At 30.8% G+C, this 22,651-nt stretch overlaps 3 protein-coding genes across 20 annotated transcripts; 2 read left to right on the forward strand and 1 right to left on the reverse strand.

Moving 5' to 3' along the window:
• Nucleotides 1-208: 208 nt before the first annotated feature.
• Nucleotides 209-7,104, forward strand: Dis3 (exosome complex exonuclease RRP44-like protein Dis3). 4 transcript variants are annotated; one of them, XM_035863599.2, is made up of 15 exons: nucleotides 209-377; nucleotides 465-650; nucleotides 962-1,119; nucleotides 1,204-1,391; nucleotides 1,475-1,701; nucleotides 1,785-2,054; nucleotides 2,171-2,455; nucleotides 2,525-2,762; nucleotides 2,843-3,101; nucleotides 3,261-3,504; nucleotides 3,572-3,792; nucleotides 4,004-4,172; nucleotides 4,266-4,541; nucleotides 4,630-4,707; nucleotides 6,994-7,104. In XM_035863599.2, exons 1-15 carry the CDS (start codon nucleotides 324-326, stop codon nucleotides 6,994-6,996), a joined length of 2,856 nt encoding a protein of 951 aa, XP_035719492.1. In that variant the 5' UTR covers nucleotides 209-323; the 3' UTR covers nucleotides 6,997-7,104. The 4 variants fall into 4 exon arrangements, with proteins under 4 accessions (XP_035719492.1, XP_085520978.1, XP_035719355.1 ...); XM_085664852.1 differs by lacking the exon at nucleotides 6,994-7,104 and adding an exon at nucleotides 5,515-5,535; XM_035863462.2 differs by lacking the exon at nucleotides 6,994-7,104 and having other exon boundaries at nucleotides 4,630-5,433.
• LOC118440695 (neprilysin-4) lies at nucleotides 5,392-11,706 on the forward strand. Of its 12 annotated transcripts, none has more exons than XM_085664850.1 (16): nucleotides 6,640-6,891; nucleotides 6,994-7,104; nucleotides 7,188-7,551; nucleotides 7,699-7,788; nucleotides 7,846-8,015; nucleotides 8,133-8,410; nucleotides 8,488-8,745; nucleotides 8,825-9,027; nucleotides 9,116-9,295; nucleotides 9,420-9,631; nucleotides 9,727-9,949; nucleotides 10,044-10,220; nucleotides 10,300-10,462; nucleotides 10,782-11,006; nucleotides 11,079-11,185; nucleotides 11,272-11,706. In XM_085664850.1, the coding sequence occupies exons 1-16, from the start codon at nucleotides 6,818-6,820 to the stop codon at nucleotides 11,545-11,547; spliced, it is 3,111 nt and encodes a 1,036-aa protein (XP_085520976.1). In that variant the 5' UTR covers nucleotides 6,640-6,817; the 3' UTR covers nucleotides 11,548-11,706. The 12 variants fall into 12 exon arrangements, with proteins under 12 accessions (XP_085520970.1, XP_085520971.1, XP_085520973.1 ...); XM_085664851.1 differs by having other exon boundaries at nucleotides 6,641-6,891; nucleotides 7,873-8,015; XM_085664844.1 differs by lacking the exon at nucleotides 6,640-6,891 and adding exons at nucleotides 5,392-5,433; nucleotides 5,515-5,614 and having other exon boundaries at nucleotides 7,846-8,410; nucleotides 10,782-11,185.
• Nucleotides 11,707-13,065: 1,359 nt separating this feature from the next.
• dsh (Segment polarity protein dishevelled) lies at nucleotides 13,066-22,623 on the reverse strand. 4 transcript variants are annotated; one of them, XM_085664854.1, is made up of 11 exons: nucleotides 22,193-22,623; nucleotides 21,687-21,756; nucleotides 21,037-21,289; nucleotides 20,717-20,899; nucleotides 20,386-20,596; nucleotides 19,659-19,787; nucleotides 19,234-19,448; nucleotides 18,628-19,119; nucleotides 18,221-18,469; nucleotides 13,851-13,919; nucleotides 13,066-13,419 (listed from the first exon to the last, which is right to left on the reverse strand). In XM_085664854.1, the coding sequence occupies exons 1-11, from the start codon at nucleotides 22,351-22,353 to the stop codon at nucleotides 13,379-13,381; spliced, it is 2,073 nt and encodes a 690-aa protein (XP_085520980.1). In that variant the 5' UTR covers nucleotides 22,354-22,623; the 3' UTR covers nucleotides 13,066-13,378. The 4 variants fall into 4 exon arrangements, with proteins under 4 accessions (XP_085520980.1, XP_035720505.1, XP_035720415.1 ...); XM_035864612.2 differs by lacking the exon at nucleotides 13,851-13,919 and having other exon boundaries at nucleotides 13,069-13,419; XM_035864740.2 differs by lacking the exons at nucleotides 13,066-13,419; nucleotides 13,851-13,919 and adding an exon at nucleotides 16,115-16,313.
• Between the last annotated feature and the right edge of the window lie 28 nt (nucleotides 22,624-22,651).

Below are 22,651 nucleotides of genomic sequence, written 5' to 3' on the forward strand. Positions count from 1 at the left end.
GTCTTGTTTTGATACATATGTTTTATTATATTCAAGATTCTCGGATTGAATTTCTTGAGTTTACACTATTAACGTTTGCTTTCTTCTTGTTGGTAACATCGTTTTTGATGCGCATGCGTAAAAAAGTGGCGACACCTTTTGTACGCAACGTAACTAGTATATATATGATATATATATATATATATATATATATATGCACACACGCAAACACGCATTTATAGCTTTGTAACCTAGGCAGAAAAGTTTGTCGAAATTAAACTTTATTTTCTTTTTATAAATGGAATCAATTATGCATTAATAAAATATTCAACATAATTAGAAAAATGTTGGCGACAAAGGTCTTTTTTAGGAAGACTAAAGGTGGAAATATTTATAAGGTATAACTAATATTTAAAGGAATATTACCAATGTATTTATACTTGTTCACGTGACTTTATAAATTTTATTCTTTTTATTATTCATAGACTGTTAGGGAACATTACTTGCGGGATGATATTTGGTGTGGCTCAAAGCTTTGCAGACAGAATTCAAATCATTGCAAACAGAAGAACCGAGAATGCATTCTAGATGACGAAGATTCCAGTGCAAAAAGTGCATTGTTTTCATTATCGTACTATTTGTTGTTGGACACCAATATCATTTTAGATCAAGTAAGTCCGTAAATAGCTCGTCGAATTTATTTCGTCTTATTTTGCGATAGTAATATCGTGATGGTCACGAGCAGCAGATCATTTTTAATAGTAAACATTCGTAATAGTAAACAAACATTGGGCCTAAGGGGATGGATAGCGTTTTAAAGTAGTCCCCCTGGAAAGGCAAAAAAAAGTACTCGTATTGGAATGATCTTGGTCAAAATCATTCGAGGGTTGATCAACCTTATCACGAATCTTACAATATTACAATCTACAATCTTATAATATCGATGTAGTTTTATAATATTATTAAATATATATTTTTATAGATTGATATATTGTCAGAAAATGTCTTTTACAATGTTATTATTTTACAAACTGTTTTGGAAGAAGTACGACATAAAAGCCCAAGTGTTTATAAAAGATTAAAAGAAATCATTGCCGATGTTAGAAGAAGATTTTATATTTTCGTAAACGAACATCACAAGTAGGTCAGGTTGTATTGAACATAAAAAGTTTACATTGCGATTGTGTCATAATTAATTAACAATTAATTCATTATCTTTTTAAGAGAAACTTATGTGGAAAGAGTACCCGGTGAAAACATAAATGATCGCAACGATAGAGCCATACGTGTTGCAACAAATTGGTACAATAAGCATTTAAATGTCGACGGACAAAAAATTCTTATTGTCTTATTAACAGATGATCTGGAAAATAAAAAGAAAGCTGCGCAAGAAAACATTCCTGTCTTTTCAAGTAAGATACATATAATGTACTTTATATTGAAATGTGAAAAAGGTAATAAATAATATTGAAAAATGATAATATAATTTATGCAGTGGAAGAATACGTTAGATCATTGGAAAATTCAAGTTTCTTATTAGATAAATTATCCAAGAAGAATTTTATATTCGAAACAGAAGGACAGGAATTCTTTCCATGTCATTTATCGCCCTCGGAATTGCATTATGGTATTAAAAATGGAAAATTTTTCCAAGGGACATTTTCAGTATCCAAAGAAAATTTTCTGGAAGGGAGCGTTAATGTGGATGGGATAGAAAAATTGGTAAGAAATTTTAATTAACTAATATTATACAAATACATATTCAAGTTAATAATAATCGTTATTACGTTTTTGGATCGTATTAGATATTGGTGCAAGGTAGAATGGGTCTTAACAGGGCTATCGACGGTGACATAGTTGCGATAGAACTTCTTCCAGAAGATCAATGGTCAACTCCCAGTGACATTGTATTGCAAGATGAAGACGAAATGGATATATTAGACGATGAAAAAGAATTAAATGATCCATGTATTGTGAAAGAAACTGAAAGAACTCCAACAGGGAAAATAGTGGGTATCATTAGAAGAAAATGGAGGCAATATTGCGGTATCTTACAGCCGAGTATTATTCAGGGGGTAAATATATATATATATATATATATATATATATATATAATCTTTTTATATGTTCCGTATATTGATAAATTCTCGTATAGTTGCAATTTTAATTTATCTTCTGTTACATTTTTCAGAATGTAAAACATCTTTTTGTACCTGCTGAGAGAAGAATTCCCAAAGTTAGAATAGAAACTAGGCAATCCGAATTGTTAAGCAAACAAAGAATTATAGTTGCCATAGATTCATGGCCAAGAAATTCGAGATATCCATTGGGTCATTTTGTACGAGCTTTAGGTAACATTGGCGATAAAGAAACGGAAAATGAAGTGTTGCTTTTAGAGTACGACGTTCCTCACAGCCGATTTTCTGATGTAGTACTCAGCTTCCTTCCAAAAATGCCATGGACTATACCAGAAAATGTAAATATACTTAGTTTTAAAATAATAACGTTCCTTTGCGATTTATTAACAGATTTCCATGATATTTAGGTTATCGCAGAAAGGGAAGATTTTAGGCATTTGGATATTTGTTCCGTAGATCCACCAGGATGTACTGACATTGATGATGCTTTACATTGTAGATTATTATCAAATGGTAATTATGAAGTTGGCGTTCATATTGCGGATGTATCTTATTTTATTAAGCCTGGAACAGCTCTGGATAAGGAAGCTGCTTTAAGAGGTACTACGGTATATCTTGTTGATAAAAGGATCTCTATGATACCAGGTAGGAAATGTGTTATTTACTTTATACAATCTTTTAATAAATATCTATTATTATAATAAAATATATTGCATTATTTATAGAACTATTAAGTAACAATTTATGCTCTCTAAGAGAAAACGAAGATAGATTGACTTTCTCTTGTATATGGGAGATGGACTCCTATGCAAATATCATAAGTACTAGATTTTGTAAGTCCGTGATTTGTTCGCGTCGTGCCATGACCTATGAAGAAGCTCAAATAAAAATCGATGACGTTAATCAAAATGATGTACTTGCCGAATCGTTAAGAACTTTAAATAATTTTGCAAAAAAATTGAAAAAAAAACGAATGGACAAGGGGTACGAGAAAATATTACACTCTCTCTCTCTCTCTCTCCCTCTCTCTCTCTCTCTGAAACATGTTTCAAGCCTCATTGATATATATATATATATATATATGTGTGTGTGTGTGTGTGTGTGTGTGTGTGTGTGTATGTGTGTTTATTTATTTATTTACAGTGCTTTGACCTTGGCTTCACCCGAGATCTATTTGCGAGAAGATAATGAAACTCATGAACCGATTGACGTGCAAGTTAAAAAATTGAGAGATACAAACTTCATGATTGAAGAATTCATGTTACTTGCAAATATTTCAGTAGCACAAAAAATTATCACAGAATTTCCAGAATGCGCGATGCTTAGGAGGCATCCAGAACCACCGCAAAAAAATTTTGAACCATTGATTAAAGCTGGAAAAAATCAGGTAATATAATAAAAAAGAGAAAAGAAAATTTATATATATATATATTTTTATGTATACATTTTAATAGGGCTTTGTAATGAATACAAACAGTGGAAAAGAATTAGCTGAATCGTTAGATAAAGCGCAAAAAGAAGACAATCCTTATTTCAATACCATGTTGAGAATTTTGACAACAAGATGCCTGATGCAAGCAGTATATTTCATTAGTGGAATGCATCAACAAAATGAATTTTATCATTATGGATTAGCTACCCCAATATATACACATTTCACGTCGCCTATCCGTAGGTAATAGTTATTTAAACAAATACATTGATTTTAATAGAAATTTTTTCATACATTTATTATATTTTCCATCCAGTTGTCATTTTTATGTTATACACCAAGGTCAAAGTATATGCCAAATTTGATATATACAGCTTAATTCGACAAATCTGTTATAATATGCATGTCATTGCATTCGATTTAAACTCATCAATTTGATTCAATTTATTTGTAGATATGCGGATATTATAGTACATCGTCTCTTAGCAATATCTATCGGAGCAGATGTTACTTGTTCAGAGTTATTGGATAAACAACAAAACCACACATTATGTTATAATTTGAACTATCGAAATAGGATGGCACAGTATGCTGGTCGAGCATCGATTGCATTGAATATACATGTGTGTATATATTATTTCTTTTGTAATTTGCGCATATTATTTATATTGGAAAAAAAAAAAAAACGCGCGTATTAATTATTTTGTATCGTTTAGTTGTTTTTCCGAGAGAAAGTCAAAGACGAAGAAGGATATATTCTTTTTGTACGAAAGAATGCTCTGCAAGTACTCATTCCAAAATATGGCTTAGAAGGCACACTTTATTTAAATAAAACAGAAGCATCTGTTATTTTTACATATAATCGAGAGGATCATTCTCAATCATACGGAAATATAATATTTCGTACATTTGATCTTATTGTAGTGCAGTTAAGTTTGGACAGATCTAACGTTCAACATGAGAAATTGATTTTCAAACTTGTAAAGCCAGAGGTAAATATCACAGATAACGATTAAAAGTATATTTATTACATTAGTCATCAAATTTTACTCCTTATTTAAATGTTCTATGTAATTACAGATTCCGGGTTTTAGTGTTCCTCCGATAACAACACAACTTGTTGAATCACCTGCTTCTTCTTCCATGAAAGTAAACGTAGTAAGTACAATAGAAAAAAGAAAGAGTGACAAAATTCTAACGGAGAGTTCAAATATTAATAAAAAGAAACATAAAAGAAGGAAGAAGAACTAATGTGAGCAAAATATAATATTTTTTGCAAACTATAATTTATATAAAATATATATGTAAATTGTAATAATCATTATGTTATACCATTACTATTACTATCCTACTTTTGCTTAATTTCGCGCGCAATCTTTCAGTCCGTACGTACGTTCTTTTGAATTATAAATATTATAAATCGAATAAACGTGCGCGCGTATCCACGCTTATATATAAATTAGAGAAATTAATTGGATGAAAATTTGGGCACCTGCTTGTAGAATATTATATGTAAAATTGGTGGGGAGGGGAGCATTTGTTAAAAAATTTTATAAAATTAAATAGATATATTAACAAAAGAATACAATGAAAATGCAATAAGTGCAGTCAAGTTTGCGCAATATTGATGGTCCACCATCAATGATAAGCCCCTACGATTCCTTCGTCTACTTACATTAAAAAGATCTTCCTTAGATGTCTCTGCTAGCTCAGTATCAAAGTCAAGTTGACATTTTATTCTAAAATGAAATTGCAAATGGTATAAAAATGGAATATTATTGCATTGAGAATATAAGAGAAGAATCAATTTTTTCTGAACGATTAATACTTTCATTATTCATATCGTCTTTGTTATTTATCAAGAAGAATCTTGATGATCTACCGGTAATCTTGAAAGAAATTTCTGCCACTATTTTGCGTGGAATTGTTTTAAAGATTATAACAGATGTCTTTTCGTGGTTTAAGAAATAAAAAACAACGATTTCTTCGTCAGAAGAGGAACTTTGTCGAAAAATTATTTCATCGGCTTTAAATATCTAAATCATGTGAATTGAAAAGGAAACAGGTAATAGTAGTGTGTTCAGAGTTGTACACACGCACACATATGTATATATATATGTAGAATGTGAAACACGGCGTATTGCGTTATTAGACGATAACCATTAGTTATTAGGGTCGATTGGCACGAATAACTCGACGTAAGGACCACGTTAAAAGAGTCGTTACAGTGTACGTGCGTATATAGCAATTACGGTCTTCCGAACGTCGTTGTTCATCGTTGTGCTCACAGACGGTAGAGATCCATAAAATGTCATAACAAATTCACTTATACCAACGGATCTTTAATGTTTCTCCTTAATACCGTTTATTCTATCGAAGGCATATCATTTAGAATGTTGTGTTTTCTTCGCGTCTAAGTTATTTAAAAGCCGTCCTTTTTATACTTGTCTATGTGGTATTATTATTCGTGTGATTTAGTAGAAACAGATACGCGCGCACACACAGAGAAAGAGAGAAAGATACGCACGCACACACACTTTTCTTTTATTTTCTTTTCTTTTTTTTCTATCAGTAATTTAGCCGTAAACGCTCTTGTTCTTATCAATGTGTTAAGTGACAGCAATGAAGTTGATGCATATTTTTACCTCAGCATTATCCCACGTAGCGGTAAGTGCTTTAACTAACTAAATTTTCTTCGAATAAAAGCATGGCTCAGATAGGAATAAAATTTGGTGGATTTTAAAAACAAAAACAAGAAGAAAATTACATGTGTGTGTGTGTGTGTATATATATTTTTTTTTTTCCTTTTCTTTTGCATATATGTTTATATATATATATATATATATATATATATACAAATATAGTAAAAGAATATTTATCAGAGAATGTAACGAGAATATTCAAAAATGTATATTATGATATTGAATTATCCTAAATGATATTATCAGATTAAATCTAAAAATGTAATTAATGTTGATTTTGAATATTGGATCGAAAAGATTTGACATTCCGCGTCATTGTAGTAAAATGGTGCGTGGGTCGGAAGTACGTTACAAGTATAATTTCATATAATTATCAATGTTGGATTTTATCAAATGAATGGTAGCAAAAGTTTAAGGTCAAATGGTTGACCGTTTCGCTAATTATATATAAAAGGATTATTTAATTAAATATTTATGAAGAAGGCTAATGCACATTCGCGTCTTATAATTTTGGATGGAACATTAGAACGATCATAGTTACTTATCTATAATATCCTCGACACAAAATGTTTTTTTATATTTTTTATTCAACATTTACACCAGATTCATCTTACTTAAAAATAAAGTTCTACAACAAATGGTTAATATTTGTAGTACACCATATCTTTGCAAGGATGATAATATTGTATTATATATATATATATATATGTATGTATGTATATATGTATATTTGTTTTTTAAGTAAAATGAGGGGAAACAATACGAGCCAATACAACGACGACGATTTCTTCAGCGACGGTGGCCCTTGCCCACCTTGTCGACTTGCTATTAACGAGGAAACCGGTAGACTAAAGTACGTAGTTTGTGAAATTTGCTCTCCATTTTTTATTCTTTGTTAATTATTCGTTTCTTTATCTTTTTTAATATTTTCATTAGATGGTGCACAGAAGGCGACGATACTTGGCGATTTCGCGTCAGACTAATGCTACTGATTCCTGCGGTTTTATTGCCAATCACTATAATTTTCATTGCTTTATCGCGATCGCAAATCACCGATAAATTACCCCATCGTCGTACATTTAGCGCTATTCGCAATTCTCAAGAACAAACTAAGAATAATTTCGTTGAAAATTATAATACCTTGCTCCGATCATCCGAGAGCAAAGAAATACAGCACTCTGTCGATGGGAATGAAGATGAAGATGAAATTCGTATCTCCGAAATTCAAACAAGTTACGTACCGACAAACGTTCATTTTTTAATACAATCCTCGAAACGACGGAAGAGGCATACGGATGCGGTAATATATATATGTGTGTGTTTGTGTGTGTGTCATATATATATGTATATGTATATGTATATATATGTAAATAGGGGATTCAAGCAAAGTCTCATCGGTTTAATTTTATCTAATCTTATTTATGTACTTATTTTTGTTTGTTTGCAGGAAACAACGGTCGAAGAAAGGAACGATTACAGCGGTATCAAATCGATCGACGAAATACGCGAGAAAATCCTGTCTAAGGAGAAAGTAGTCGTAAGTAGTAAACCCCACATAAAATAATTAAGCAAATCTTTGAAAATCATATCATAGCGAAGTTCGAGATTGATTTTAACACAGATAGCTAGTGGCGTCACTCAGAAAACGACTACAGGTACGTCGAACGACGAAACGGATTATTTTCTACTCGATTATAATCCAGAATTAGAATTCGATGAGCCCTACGCATACAGCGATATACAGGATTACGAAGACTACTCGAAGTTGGTACTCCCTTTTCTCATTTTCATCCTACGTTCACGTAGCGTTTCTAATCGCATTCTGCGTTCTTCGTTCTTCGTTCTTCGTTCTTCGTTCTGCATTCTGCGTTCTACGCGTAGAGAGGAAAAGACGGAGCACATGGTTACGGAAGAAAAAGAGCAATTAGATTTTGGATCATTGAATCAAAGATATCGAAACGTTAAGGATAAGACGAATGAACGATCGCAAGACCGGCTAATTGATCATACCGAGCGGATTAGCACTTATTCCGTTTCCATTGGCAACGCCTACGGACGATGGCCTATACCCGATCACCAGGATAAAGACGCCCCAGCCGATGATTTCCATGCATTTTGGAAAGACGAAGGAAACGCGAAAAGCATCAGAGAGGCTCAAGGTATGCAAGATGCTGCATACCGATCAGTTTTATCGATCATTTTATGGCTCATATTAAGAGCTGATACCTTATCTTAGCAAGGATAATGTTAGAATACATGGATAAGACTGCCAATCCGTGTCAAGATTTTTATCAGTATGCTTGTGGAAACTGGGAGAAACGTAATCCCATTCCAAAGGATAAGGCGGCCTACGACACCTTCGAGATGTTAAGAGAATCATTAGATATTGTTTTGAAAGAATTACTGGAGGACAAAGTTCCGCATAACGTCAGGTTAAATACTGACGACGCAACGATCAAAGCAAAGTATCATTTTCAGAGTTGTATGAATTACGGTGAGTTAAAATCGATCCAGCCGAATATTAATTTCCTTTTCTTAGGTAACGATTAAATGCATAAATGACATGTGCCTAGAGATCTTGGAGCAACGTATGGAACAGCCGGTGCTAAAACTTTTAGAGGAACTCGGTGGCTGGCCAATTTTAAAGTCCGATTGGGATGCCGATAAGTTCGACTGGTTGCTTTTGGTCGCACAGTTGCGTTTATATAATAATAATATCCTTATTTCCGAATGGGTTGGACCGGACATTAAAAATAGTGACCAATATGTTATACAAGTGAGAATGTGATATTAAAATAACTTGAAATCCTTGCGGGTTCTTTAAATACGGATAATAACGTCAAATTTTCTTCGATATTTTGCAGTTCGATCAAACGTCCCTTGGTCTCCCTACAAGAGATTACTTTCTTCAGCCATCTAATATGATTTATCTGAACGCTTATAAAGATTATTTCATTAAAATAGTAACCCTTCTTGGTGCTTCTTTGCAAAATGCCACTGTTCATGCAAATCAATTGATAGAATTCGAAACGAAGCTCGCGAAGGTATAACAGTAATAACAACAACAACAACAACAACAACAACAACAACAACAATAATAATCATAACAATAAGAATAAGAAAAAGAAGAAAAAATAATAATTATTATTATCATTACGTTCCTCATAGATAACATTTTCACCCGACGAAAGACGGAACATTTCAGAACTTTATCAAAAAATGAGCATTGGTGAATTGTGTTCGATGGTGCCTCAAATCGATTGGCGTAAATATCTTTCGATCGTTTTAGCACGTCCCGTAAATACTTCTGAACCGGTTGTCGTATTTGCCTTACAATATATTCAAGATTTGGTGAATTTACTCTCAAAAACTGAACCCAGGTGAATATATTTATGTCCTTTACCATTTTGGGATTAGCTATACAACTGAGATTCTAACAACAGTCCTTTTTTCTTTTTGCTTTTGTTTTTTTTAGAACTATAGCAAATTATCTTTTATGGAGATTCGTACGTCACAGAGTGAACAATTTAGATGATCGATTTCAAGAAGCTAAACAAAAGTTTTATTACATTCTCTTTGGGATAGAACAAGCCCCTCCTAGATGGAAGAATTGTGTATCACAGGTCAATGCCAATATGGGTATAGCCGTTGGTTCCATGTTCGTTCGAAAATATTTTGATGAAAAGAGTAAAAATGATGTAAGTTATTCGATTATTCGATAAAATAACTAATTCAACAAAAGAATACCATTTTTCGATTATAATGATATATAATAATTTTTTAATTATGTAGACGTTATCCATGACACGAGAGATACAAGAATCATTTAGGGCATTACTGAATCAAACTACTTGGATTGACAACGAGACGAAACGATTAGCCAGCGAAAAAGTAAATGCTATGCTTTTAAGAATCGGCTATCCCGACTTTATCCTACAGCCACATTTATTAAATGAACGTTATAAGGATGTACGTCGATTAAATACTCTCAATATCATTATCCGTTTTATTATAAGGACAATCCATTTTGATTTGATCTACTGTCCAGGTCGTAATCCATCCGGATAAATACTTTGAGAATACATTAAATATTTTACAACATTTGACAAGAGTGGAACAAGATCGTCTTGGTAGTTCGGTTAATAAGACTTTGTGGAATACCGCGCCTGCAGTTGTCAACGCTTATTATAGTCGCTACAAAAATCAGATAAGTCAGTCCTCTTTCCGATATTACATCAATGATATTTTTTATTAGATTTTGGTTGCACCAGTTTTTCCTTCCTTCCTTCCTTCCTTCCTTCCTTCCTTTCTTCGTCGTAAGAAAATCAATTATTAAATCGGCATAGAAATTTCATTGGCGTCAATTATAATCAATAATTTGTTTACTAATATTATATATTTAATTATGAGAATTAATATCGCAATATGGTGAAACACGCTATGTGTAAGGTATCAAGGTAGAAATCTAATCTGATCCACGAATATCAATGGGATTTATTGCATTTCTCATTTTGTACTCCCCCATCTCAGTGTTTCCAGCGGGGATACTACAACCGCCCTTTTATCACAGATACTTTCCAAAGAGCTTGAATTACGGAGGCATCGGTGTAGTGATCGGTCATGAAATTACCCATGGTTTCGACGACAAGGGTAGATTGTTCGATAAGAATGGCAATCTACACAGATGGTGGAAAAACGAAGATATCAATGGCTTCCATGAAAGAGCAAAATGTCTTATTGGTAAAAAATTCATTGGTATCGCATCAATATATATAGTCTGTCTTGAATATACTTCATTATCGATAAAAAAGTTCAGCTATATTTTAGACCAATATAGCCGCTATACAGTAAGCGAAGTTGGCGCACAAATCAACGGTATAAATACACAAGGAGAGAATATCGCTGATAATGGAGGCATCAAACAAGCATTTAAAGTAAATAATAATCTTTCTCTTTGGAATATGAGGGATATTATACAAAATCTTTATACATGTAAAAGATGATAAAAATGATGTTATAGGCTTATGAAAGATGGTTGTATATAAATGGCGATAAGGACGAGACTCTGCCTGGTATTAGCGCAACCGGAAGGCAATTGTTCTTTTTGAATTTCGCTCAAGTTTGGTGTGGTTCAATGCGACCAGAAGCTGCTAAAAATAAATTAAGAATTGCTGTTCATGCTCCTGGAAAATTCCGCGTGATCGGTACGCTGTCGAATTCAAAAGCTTTCGCGGATGTCTTTCATTGTCCCCTTGGTACACCTATGAATCCTATTAACAAATGCTCAGTTTGGTAACATAGCCGTAGATAATTATAAAAAATATCCTTTCAAAATAGATCACACGCACACACACACAATATATATATATATATATATATATATATATATATATTGCCTTCATCAAGTATAATTTTGCAATAAGTTATCCTTCGTTCAATAGAATATATTTTTAACTCGATTTATCTACGAAACCGAATGAATGTAAAATTAAAGGAAAAATAAAACAAAAACAGAAGAAAAAACATAAAAAAGCTTTGTTTCAAATTTCATTGTAAAAGCAAGAAAATCGTAAGTCAATTTTATGCCTTGAACAGTGCGTTCATTATTTTATATTTTGCCTTTTTTAATGTTTTGCCCTACTAATGTTTACAATTTTTTACGAATAATAATGAATTATCAAAAAGACATTCCATGTCACCAATGAAATACATTCTGTACACGTCGTTAATGTTAATTACTTTATTACGTAATACTCACAGCGGTTCAAAAACGCACGAGTTGTTTCCACGCAAGTTATACACATAAAGAATTTTCGGTAAAAACAATAAAAAATGTATATACATTCCTTTATAAATAAATATAATATGTATATCTATATGTGTTTATATATGCGTATACATATTCCGTGAGTTCTTAGTATGCGCACTTAAAAAATGACGTTCATGACCCATTAAAAATCGGAATGAATATTATCGATTCTATGTTGAGACCTCAACAGTTTGGTAAATGTTTTGTGTGTCTGTATATGTGTATGTGTACAGGCTGGCTACATAGATTATTATACCGGCACATTTCCTTTTGTCTCGTTGCTACGCTTCTACTTGTTTATTATTTTTACTTTTTTTATTTTTTTTTATTTTGCACTTCTGATATCCGTTCCTGTTTGTTCAAATTTCTGTATAATATCACAATTAATTTTAATGCAACGAGATGTTTCCCACCTTCGAAAAGATAACGTATACAAATGCCCAAATAGTCTCCATATTCTATAAATTTGACACTTTCTTTATTTCGATATTTTTTACGACGGGGGCAAATTATATTGTCGTGTGTGTAAAGAGTTTACACATAGTATTTATTATATTGGAAACTTCTTTCATTTTTCCGTTTTCCATTTTGCTTTCAAAATTTTCCTTTTTTTATAGAAAGCAAAAAAAAGAAAGATAAGGATATTAAAGATTTTACGAGATATAACGTTTCAAACAATTCGGAAACAAAGATTGCTCTCTAATAATGGAAAGTTGAAAAAATATAATTATTAATAACGATTAATGTGAGAATGGGAATATGTTTGAAAAGCGTTATCAAACAGGAGCTAGTACTTGACGTACTTACAAGAATTAATAAGCTCTGTCAACCTGCACGTGTTTGCAGTAATTTGTAATATATACATACATACATACATATATATACATGTGTGTGTGTGTGTGTGTGTGTGCGTGCGCGTGCGTGTGTGTGTGCGCGCGCGTGCGAGTATACATATACATGTATGCATGCATGTATGCACAAAGAATACTGCATAAGTAATACAACCCCTGTTACTGCAAATGTTTCGTATGAATTAACACAAACCGTACCAACATTTCAAAAAAGGACACATTTGTCACACAGAGATTCCAATGACCTTAATTCTATTATGTATAGACATTATAAATCATTATTACATGAGCTTGGACATTTTACCTTCTACAGCATTTTATCAAAATTGGCCTATTAAATATATAAACATATGTTTCGCGTGTGCTACTTCCGTCCACTTAATAAAACGACGTGGAATTATACCATAACTTCCTGTTAACGTCTATTAATGTCATTGTGTATACGTATTACGTGATAACAGAGATCTTCACTTATGCAGAAACTGGTACTCCAAAATGTCTTCTTCATCTGTAAAGAATAAAAATATTTCATGTTCCAAAGTACATAATGTCATATATCTACTGCACTAAAAGGGCGCTATACACTTAAATACACATACATTCTGTTGCAATTATAATGTTTGTGCAATGATAATTCAAAAATATAATCTGTCAAAAGTGTGTATATAATAATAATACAAATGCAAGCATATCAAATGCTAAACATCAATGGTGCAATAAATTTTATTTGTTTGTTTTATTTTTTTTTTTTTCTTTTTCTTTTTCTTTACTATTGTCGAAAGGTACTGCCTCTCTGCAAATACAGAATAGTTTTCTTTCGAAACAATAAAAGTCCATACTCAGATTACTGTCGCACAAGTAGCCAAACCTTGTAATCATAATCATTCTATTCTCTTTAATGAAATCTAAAAGAAAATATTAAAATAAAACTACACTCACAAATATTATCTCTGGTATTGTTGTCCAAATTACTTGTCTGCGTGCGACATTCTTCGTGCATACGTCGCCCTGCATAAACCATCAGCGCAGCACAAGGCACAAAAAGGATTCTATCATGTCTTTGACATAATAATAATCCATATGCATATAACAGCAGTCAGAAAGTAAATTGAGTGGCTATCAATTTTCAAAATAAAAAGCAGACGCGACCTTTTAGAGCAGCAGAAGTGAAAAAACAAAAATTAAACCAATGATATGTCTGTGAACCGCAAAATATATCAATAAAATCCATCGTATTTAAACCAACAAAATATTTAAATATTATTGATGATATGAAATTATTTAGTAAGTTTATTAAAAGAGTGAAACTCTTGAGGTGCTCAGACATATTATATCAAACCTGTCGGCAACATAAAATATTTTTATATTTTACAATGATTTATAATGAGATAATAGAGTGATAATATTGACGAAAAACTTTTGTAACTAGTTTTCACGATACATACATATAGATAGAGATGCATAATTTGTTAAATTAAAACGTTCAATTTCACTATGCAATTTTCCATACAAGTTATAGTGATGACAATTACCATTTTACCGTTATTAACTACCATATTATCAATTAATGTATGAAATCTTCTACAAACTTTCATATATATGTGTATATATATATATATATATACACACCATATCATTGGTTATTATTCAGTAAGCAATTTTATGTATCTATATCTATCATATATACAATACATATATAATGGGTTTCCAAAGTATGTCTATAAACAAGTTGCAATATTTATAATTATTAACGTTTATAATAATTTATTTAATTAATATGAAAGAAAATATTATCATTAATAAATTATTATATAATAAAATCGAAATTCGACCATAAAAATGAAATTTGAAAAATTGCGTAATTTGATTTTACAAAATTGTTCTTCCTATTATTGTGAAACAACAAATACATAAAATTTGCAATAATATATATGTGTGTATATATATACACATATATATATATATATATATATATATATACACATACATATATATTTATATATACATACACCACACTCGTGTTTAGCAATTGAATTCATAAATTTTAAAAGAAAATATATTCTAAATACTATGCAGTGCATGAAAAAGAATCAACCGTAATATAATTTGAAAGTGAACACAATTTTATATACAATATTTCGGTCCTAGAAGTATGCACAAAATCATATTTTTGATCAAATCGTTTCTTTGTATAAATGCAGAAGGCATTTTTTGTACTAAGAATATATAATAATTTATATTGTAAAACTGTTTTAAAATGAAAGTGTATAATAAATAAATTTTACTAAATAATGAAAAGGAAAATGTAATCAAAAATATTTTTTATAAAATATCATTAATAAGTGCATACACCTGAAAAATACGTGTACAAGTTTTGTTGCTTCCTTGTACTTTTAACACAGATAAGATGGCACATTTAATACGAGAATGATTTAACATTATATATGTACACATTATCGAACCTTTCATGGTGTTATACCAAATAATACAGTTGTGAACAGCTTTTTTCATTCAGATAATTTTAGATGTTTAGAATAAAATAAAAGCGTCCGTGTCACACATATAATAGTAATAATAATAATAATAATAATAATAATAATAATAATAATAATAATAATAATAATAATAGTGCTAGTAGTAGTAGTAGTAGTAATAGTAGTAGTATTAGTAGCAGTAGTAGTAGTAGTAGTAGTAGTAGTAGTAGTAGTAGTAATAGTAGTAGTAGTAATAGTAGTAGTAATAATAGTAATAGTAATACTACTACTACTACTACTACTACTACTACTACTACTACTACTACTACTACTATTACTACTACAACTACAACTACAACTACAACTACTACTACTACTACTACTAGCACTACTACTACTATTACTAATAATAATAATAATAATAATAATAATAATAATAATAATAATAATAATAATAATAATAATAATAATAATAATAATAATAATAATAATAATAATAATAATAATAATAATAATAATAATAATAATAATAATAATAATAATAATAATAATAATAATAATAATAATAATAATAATAATAATAATAATAATAATAATAATAATAATAATAATAATATTAATAATAATAATAATAATAATAATAATAATAATAATAATAATAATAATAATAATAATAATAATAATAATAATAATAATAATAATAATAATAATAATAATAATAATAATAATAATAATAATAATAATAATAGTAATCAAACGATGCATCAACTATTGCATAATGTGCCTTTATAAATTTGGCAAATGCCTGACTTTACACATTCTTCATCATATAAAGATTATTTAAGGCAACAGTTGGTGAATCGTTCAGTACATGGAATAGTACATTGTTGATTTTAAAGGAATAGTTGGCCCATTGTCGTAGACAGTCCTAAAATGCAATGAATGGAGAAATATTAATATTATTACAGACCATTTATTACATACAGGTACACATGCACTATATGCTATTAACACCATATTTTAACATACATTTCTGTCAATAGTGTTATTGTTGTGATCATGCTTGTGCTTTACATTTTGTGCTATCATGCTTTTGCAAGTAGAATTACATTAAGATTAAAGCGTATATCACTGTGCATCTACTACAGAAGAAATAGATTTCCAGTGATAAATAAGTAATTCATACAAGTAATTTCATATTTTAATACACTACTATCTAACAATTAATTTTATGGAAAATTATAATAATATCTCTATTTTTTAAGAGTAACTTTAAATGCACTGATATAGAAATAAGCTGTTTATATGTACACACGAACATATTGAATGGATTCTATTTATAGACATTCATACTTATATGAAGGAATAAATACTGACATAAACATGAGAGTAAATTTTCCAGAAAGTTTTCAGCAAGAAATTGGCTTTAAACTGTACATAATATCTTCATGGATTAATAATAATCTAATAACGTCCAATAAAATGGCAATTATTTAATATATAAAACCAGTGTTAATTTATATATTATGATTATATCAAATTTTAATCTACTACAAAAAATCAATTACTGGTACATCTATTATAGTATAACTATGTAACTATACTTGTTATGTTTTCATCCAATCTACACGCAGTTTAGCCAAAATAGTACGTCTGTCACAAATCTAATGAATTCAAAATCTGTTTGGAACTTATTTTTCTTTTTCTTCTCCTTATTATTATTACTATTACTATTTCTATTACTAATATTGTTGTTATTGTCGTTAATATAGTCGCTTTGTTGTCGATATAGTTACTATCAATGTCAATATTGTTATTCTATCTCTAAAAAATAAGTTTTATCTATTCATTCTATTAATACTAATACCAATATTATTCGACATAAAATTCTAAACACTTCTACTTACAAAAATAAAAAAAAAAAGAAAGAAATAATTAATAATTTAAGTATCCTTTCGCATGACGGAGCGAAGATAATTTTATATTACATTTTCAATTTAATCTTGTATTACATTATATTATTTAATTATTCGTTGAAAATATTTTAGGCGATAGAACCAATAAAAAAACTGAGATATCATTAACATTATTTAAAATTTGTTTAAATTATTTTAATATTGTCAAAGATATTATAATATTCCGTACTATATCAAGGTTATTATATAAAAAGACATTAGTATTTACATTTATGTAATACATGCAAATATTGAAATAAAAATATGTTAAATAGGTTTAAAACTAAAAATTTATTACACAGCATAGTGCAAATGTGTATTAATACACATGAATAATACCAAAAATATTGCAGGCTATATATACCAAATTAATGAATGAATACTATACTATCATGCAAGGAATGATATTGATCATAGCTACACTAATAGATGGATGTAGTAATTAGATTGTATAACGTATTAACATGAATCGTAAAAAACATCTTAAATCAATATCCAAAGTACAAGCCAGCCAGACAATGTAAAAGTTTATATATATGTACGTATGTATGTGTATGTGTGCTCGCGGTGGCGCGCGTGTGTGTGCATACATACATACATACATACATACATACATACATACATAGATAGATGCACGCACGCACACGGGCACACCCACCCACACACACACACACACACGCACGCACACACACGCACACACATACACACAATGTACTTATTGTTATGTCATATACATAAGATATCGCGTAACATTCTATCATATCCTATGTTCTCAGTCAGACTTATAAGTTATCTATTTACACAATACTAGGCATCTACATAACATCGACAAAAAATTCACAAGGATTGCCCATCGCAATACGAAATGACTGTCTACTACCAGATAAGTCTTGTTGATTTTGTTGAGTTCCGGAACCAGTTCCTGTCTGTACAGATTGCTCAGATCCACTGGACCGACTATGGCTTCCATTTGACCTTTTACCATTCGAACCATTCCCATTACCAGAATTCTTACTTGGCATACTTGGCACAGATGGGATATGTAATTCCGATTCGGATGCTGAAGAACAAGACTTCAAGTCGTGGATAGGTTCCTTACAAATATGTTCACTACCTGCACTGCTACCACCTAATAAATCGATGAATGGCCGTATAATCGGCACAGTGAGATCTTTCCATATATAAATGTATGAAATATAATTTGTTGTCAATATTCTCAAGCAACGATATCAAAGGATCGTATGCGAACAGTATAAATGACAAATTTCAATTGACAATAAATCTTACCTGAACCACTATGAACACTTTCCTCTCTATGATATCCATATACAGTTGGTTCATTAGTAAAATTAAATGGCATTGGACTGTAACCAGTCGCAGAATGAGGTGCATAGGTCCCTGAGTAAGGCATGTCCCAAGCGTTAGGAGGCGGCAAAGGTCCAACCGTATCACAATCTAATTTCATGCTGCTCATTGCAGAACACAGATCACCAAATATATAATAACATTGTTCGGAAAATGTGATCTTATTCACAGTATGTCTGATGAATCCAGCTTTTAACATTAATGATGCGTATTTTCTAGCTTCACGACGATCAATAATTCCTTCTACATGTGTGCTAAGCCAATCAACAACATCTGCCCCGATAAATGCATTTGGAATTGTAATTTTAAGCCACATGCGATCACGAATTTCCAGACCCGAATCAGGACGTGCCATGGCACGTACTATTGTTGGCATGTCTGTATTAATGGTAAGGTGAAGTTCCTCTAGTGGTCCTATTCAAAAGAAATTATAACAATTATTAAACACAATTAAATATTGTGTGTATGTGTGTGTGTGTGTGGGTGTGCGTGTGGGTCTGTGTATGTATTGTGATTAGTATAACTTACGTTCTGTATCTGGTAAAGTACTTGCAAGACTACTTGATGTAGATGTTAATGTTGTTGCACTTGGCGGACGAGGTGGGAAACCTTCGCCTCGTATAGCCGCTGTATGTGCCACCCATGCACCCGGATCTATAGGACGCACTGGTTCTGTTCTTGGTATGGTAAAATAACCTTTTGGATTCGGATCCCAACATTTTGCGACAACTAATTTGATAGGTCTAAAGGAAACAAAAATAACTAAATAAATAAATGAAAAAGAAATGTATATCCTTATTGTAAGAATATATGAATGGAGGAGATTTTCTTTTTATTTATTCTTTTTTTAAACAAAAATATCCTTTTTTTTCTTTTCAAATAATTCGATAAAATAGTACGCACACATTTACAAACAGATATAATATATTTAAGATAAATAAATTCTCTCTTACCCTGGTTTTTGCACAACTTCACGTAGAACCCTTACCGCCTCATCATTTGACATGTTCTCAAAATTAATATCATTAACTTGAAGAATCATGTCACCAGGTTCTATTCGGCCATCTAAAGCTACAGCTCCCCTATATCAATTACAAAAATTTATTTCCATGGAAAAATATTTAACAAGTAGAAATGTGAATGAAATTATCTTATCAATTATTATAAATTAATAAAAGACAAATTTGCAGTATGTTTGAAATAGATTTCTTGTAATAATCGAGATAACTTCTAAAATATTGTACATTACAAAATATAAAATATCTAAGTATTTTCTTGTATTTGCTGGACAATCAATTTTTATTGTATCAGATAAGGAAAGAAATATTTGGAAATAAATAAAGCTCCGGCACACATTCAGATATATATACATATATAATGAGTGCGTGCGTGTGCGAGTGTGTATGTATGTGTGTGCTAAATTTCATGATATTAGGGCTCTGTTCTCACATGAATAATACAGAGAATTATGTAATAATATATGCATATAAATTTCTGTATAATAATGCATAGCGATAAGCATGTATTCAATAATAGTGCATACACACACACACACACACACACACACACGCGCGCGCGCGCGCGCGCGCGCGCGCGAGCGTATATACGTATGTACGTATATGAGGATTTAATATGAAGAATAATTTTATGAAATAAGACTAAATAAATCAAGTATCATACCCTTTCATTATAGATCCAACATAAATTCCTCCATCTCCACCTTTATTACTTTGTCCAACAATACTTATTCCAAGGAAATTGACAGTGTCCATATTTAATGAAACCGTTATGATATTTAAAGACATTGTGCTATCTGTGATACTGCTAAATGAGGATGTTCGAGACATAGGAGGTAATCTGTGTCTTCTTCTTCTTTGAGGTCTACGTCGATCTAATACGCAGAAAATAAATATGAAAATTTAGCTAAATAAATATCTGAAAGTAATTAAGGCAGAACTAAAAATAAATAAAAAAAGCTTCGATTAAAATGTAAATGATATTACATATTAACCTAAAGTTGCCCTGTCAACTGCACTACTCATATTAGTATGACGACCTGTTGTAGATGTAATACGACTACTTGCATCATCATCCGATTCTAAAAATGTTGTCGTTTCTAGATCTGAGCTCAATATGGAGGCAGTTTCATAGCCATGACCAGAACGATGCTTGGAATGACCATTTATTCGCAATCCTATATGCAATAAAATGCATAAAAATATATTAATTTACGTTTCCTTTTTTCTTTTCTTTTCTTTTCTTTTTTTTTCTTTTTTTCTTTTTTTTTTACCAAATACATTCTTACAAATTTATGTTGGCATACACACAAACCATTATATTTGTTATATTTCTCATATTTGTCTGTATGATGTCTTGAACTTTTATGTAAATGATGTCCTTGTCGGCTACTTATAATACTTTCAGTTTCTGTTAATGTATCATCATGCGAAAGCGGCGGTGGACCACGATTCGTATGTCCTGGTGTTACATGATCAACACGATCATGCTTTACATCACTATGCGCTACAGAATCGGTACAATGTGAAACACCATCCGATACATTACTGCCTTCGGCAGACACCAACTGTCAAAATTAAACATAAATGTTTTAAGATTCAATATTATACGCATTGAAACTTGTCGTTATATAAAGCATATATATATATATATATATATATATATATATATATATATCTTTTAGAGAAACATATTTCTTAAAAAATGTATCATGATAATAAATGAAAATTGATAAATTTAATAAATACTAATACTGAATAATGCTCCACAAAAAGTCAATAAATAATAAGACAATAAATAAGCCTTACAATATATATCACATATGAGTATATTTCTTTTATATTTAGTATAAGCTTGTGAGTATGTATTTATATGGATATTAAATATGTGTGTCTCTTAAATATTTAAGAATATAATATCATATAGAAATTATTTAAATAATAATGTAGATAAACATGTCTTACCCATGAGACTACTCGTCCATTGAAGCATGGAAGATGCGCATCGTCATCTACAATCTCTTCTTTCACAACTCTAGTAGAAAAATAAAATAGAGAGGAAGGTTAAAATGAAAGAATTTACCCCGCACGCGCACGCACACGCACAAAGCGAGTATATAATTATCTTTCAATCGAAATACACACAGCGTATTATCGGAATACGCGTACTATTGAAATAAACAGAGAGAAACATAGGATCTATAAAGATTTTCCATAAACAAAGGGCCGAATAAACGAGTGCGGCGAGCGAAAAATAAGACAAGTATCATACGTATCGTATATATCTACATAAGATTCGATCTTGAAATAACACATAGAGCGTATCATCATTATAATGGCTTGACATTTATCTCGAAACAATAAAAAAATATGATGTAACGTTATCAATGATGACGATCGAAAAATATGAACGTTTAATATTCATTTAAATTTAATCCTACTAAATATATTTATATCAATTGAACACCAACCCGAAGTCATCGTCCATTGATTTGAAGAAATACTTGTAATTCGGTCGGTTGAGGACATTTTTAAAATCTGCCAAAGTCACCCTCTCCGGTGATATAGTCAGCTTCACCAAATAAGGTGTTTCTTCGTCGTCAATATGGTATATAATTTTGGTTTCCTCCATGATCGTGAAATAAATAATTCTACGTTGGTTTGATAGAAAAGTTGTATCAGTCAGGCCCCCACTAACTTGAGCAATTGTCTCAAACCAATATGGCGCGTTGCAGTTCGAGCCAAAGCCCTCACGCGCACAAAGTTTTTTAATAGCATGTAGTCATGGAACAGACACCAAGCACCATTGATTAATACATTCCAATATAAAAATGAGTCACAAAAGTCTATTCGTTATTATTCCAAAAATTCTTCCTTTTCGCCTATTCATATTCTCCCGTACCGTTCAAATAAATGTCAACACTCCTTCC

Source organism: Vespa mandarinia, chromosome 2 (genome assembly GCF_050613455.1).
Source record: "Vespa mandarinia isolate Hongniang chromosome 2, ASM5061345v1, whole genome shotgun sequence".
In the NCBI taxonomy this organism is placed as follows: Eukaryota; Metazoa; Arthropoda; class Insecta; order Hymenoptera; family Vespidae; genus Vespa; species Vespa mandarinia.

Excerpts from the sequence above, each read along its gene's own strand:
- Dis3 (XM_035863462.2), top strand. The coding sequence starts at position 324 with ATGTTGGCGACAAAGGTCTTTTTTAGGAAGACTAAAGGTGGAAATATT. Across the intron at positions 2,763-2,842 it reads AAGGATCTCTATGATACCAG|AACTATTAAGTAACAATTTA; the intron begins GTAGGAAATGTG and ends CATTATTTATAG. Across the intron at positions 3,102-3,260 it reads AAAAAACGAATGGACAAGGG|TGCTTTGACCTTGGCTTCAC; the intron begins GTACGAGAAAAT and ends ATTTATTTACAG.
- LOC118440695 (XM_085664840.1), top strand. The coding sequence starts at position 6,818 with ATGTTTTTTTATATTTTTTATTCAACATTTACACCAGATTCATCTTAC. Across the intron at positions 8,411-8,487 it reads AAGCATCAGAGAGGCTCAAG|CAAGGATAATGTTAGAATAC; the intron begins GTATGCAAGATG and ends ACCTTATCTTAG. Across the intron at positions 9,028-9,115 it reads GTGACCAATATGTTATACAA|TTCGATCAAACGTCCCTTGG; the intron begins GTGAGAATGTGA and ends GATATTTTGCAG.
- dsh (XM_085664854.1), bottom strand. The coding sequence starts at position 22,353 with ATGGAGGAAACCAAAATTATATACCATATTGACGACGAAGAAACACCT. Across the intron at positions 20,597-20,716 it reads AGTTGACAGGGCAACTTTAG|ATCGACGTAGACCTCAAAGA; the intron begins GTTAATATGTAA and ends TCTGCGTATTAG. Across the intron at positions 18,470-18,627 it reads AAGTGTTCATAGTGGTTCAG|GTGGTAGCAGTGCAGGTAGT; the intron begins GTAAGATTTATT and ends TCGATTTATTAG.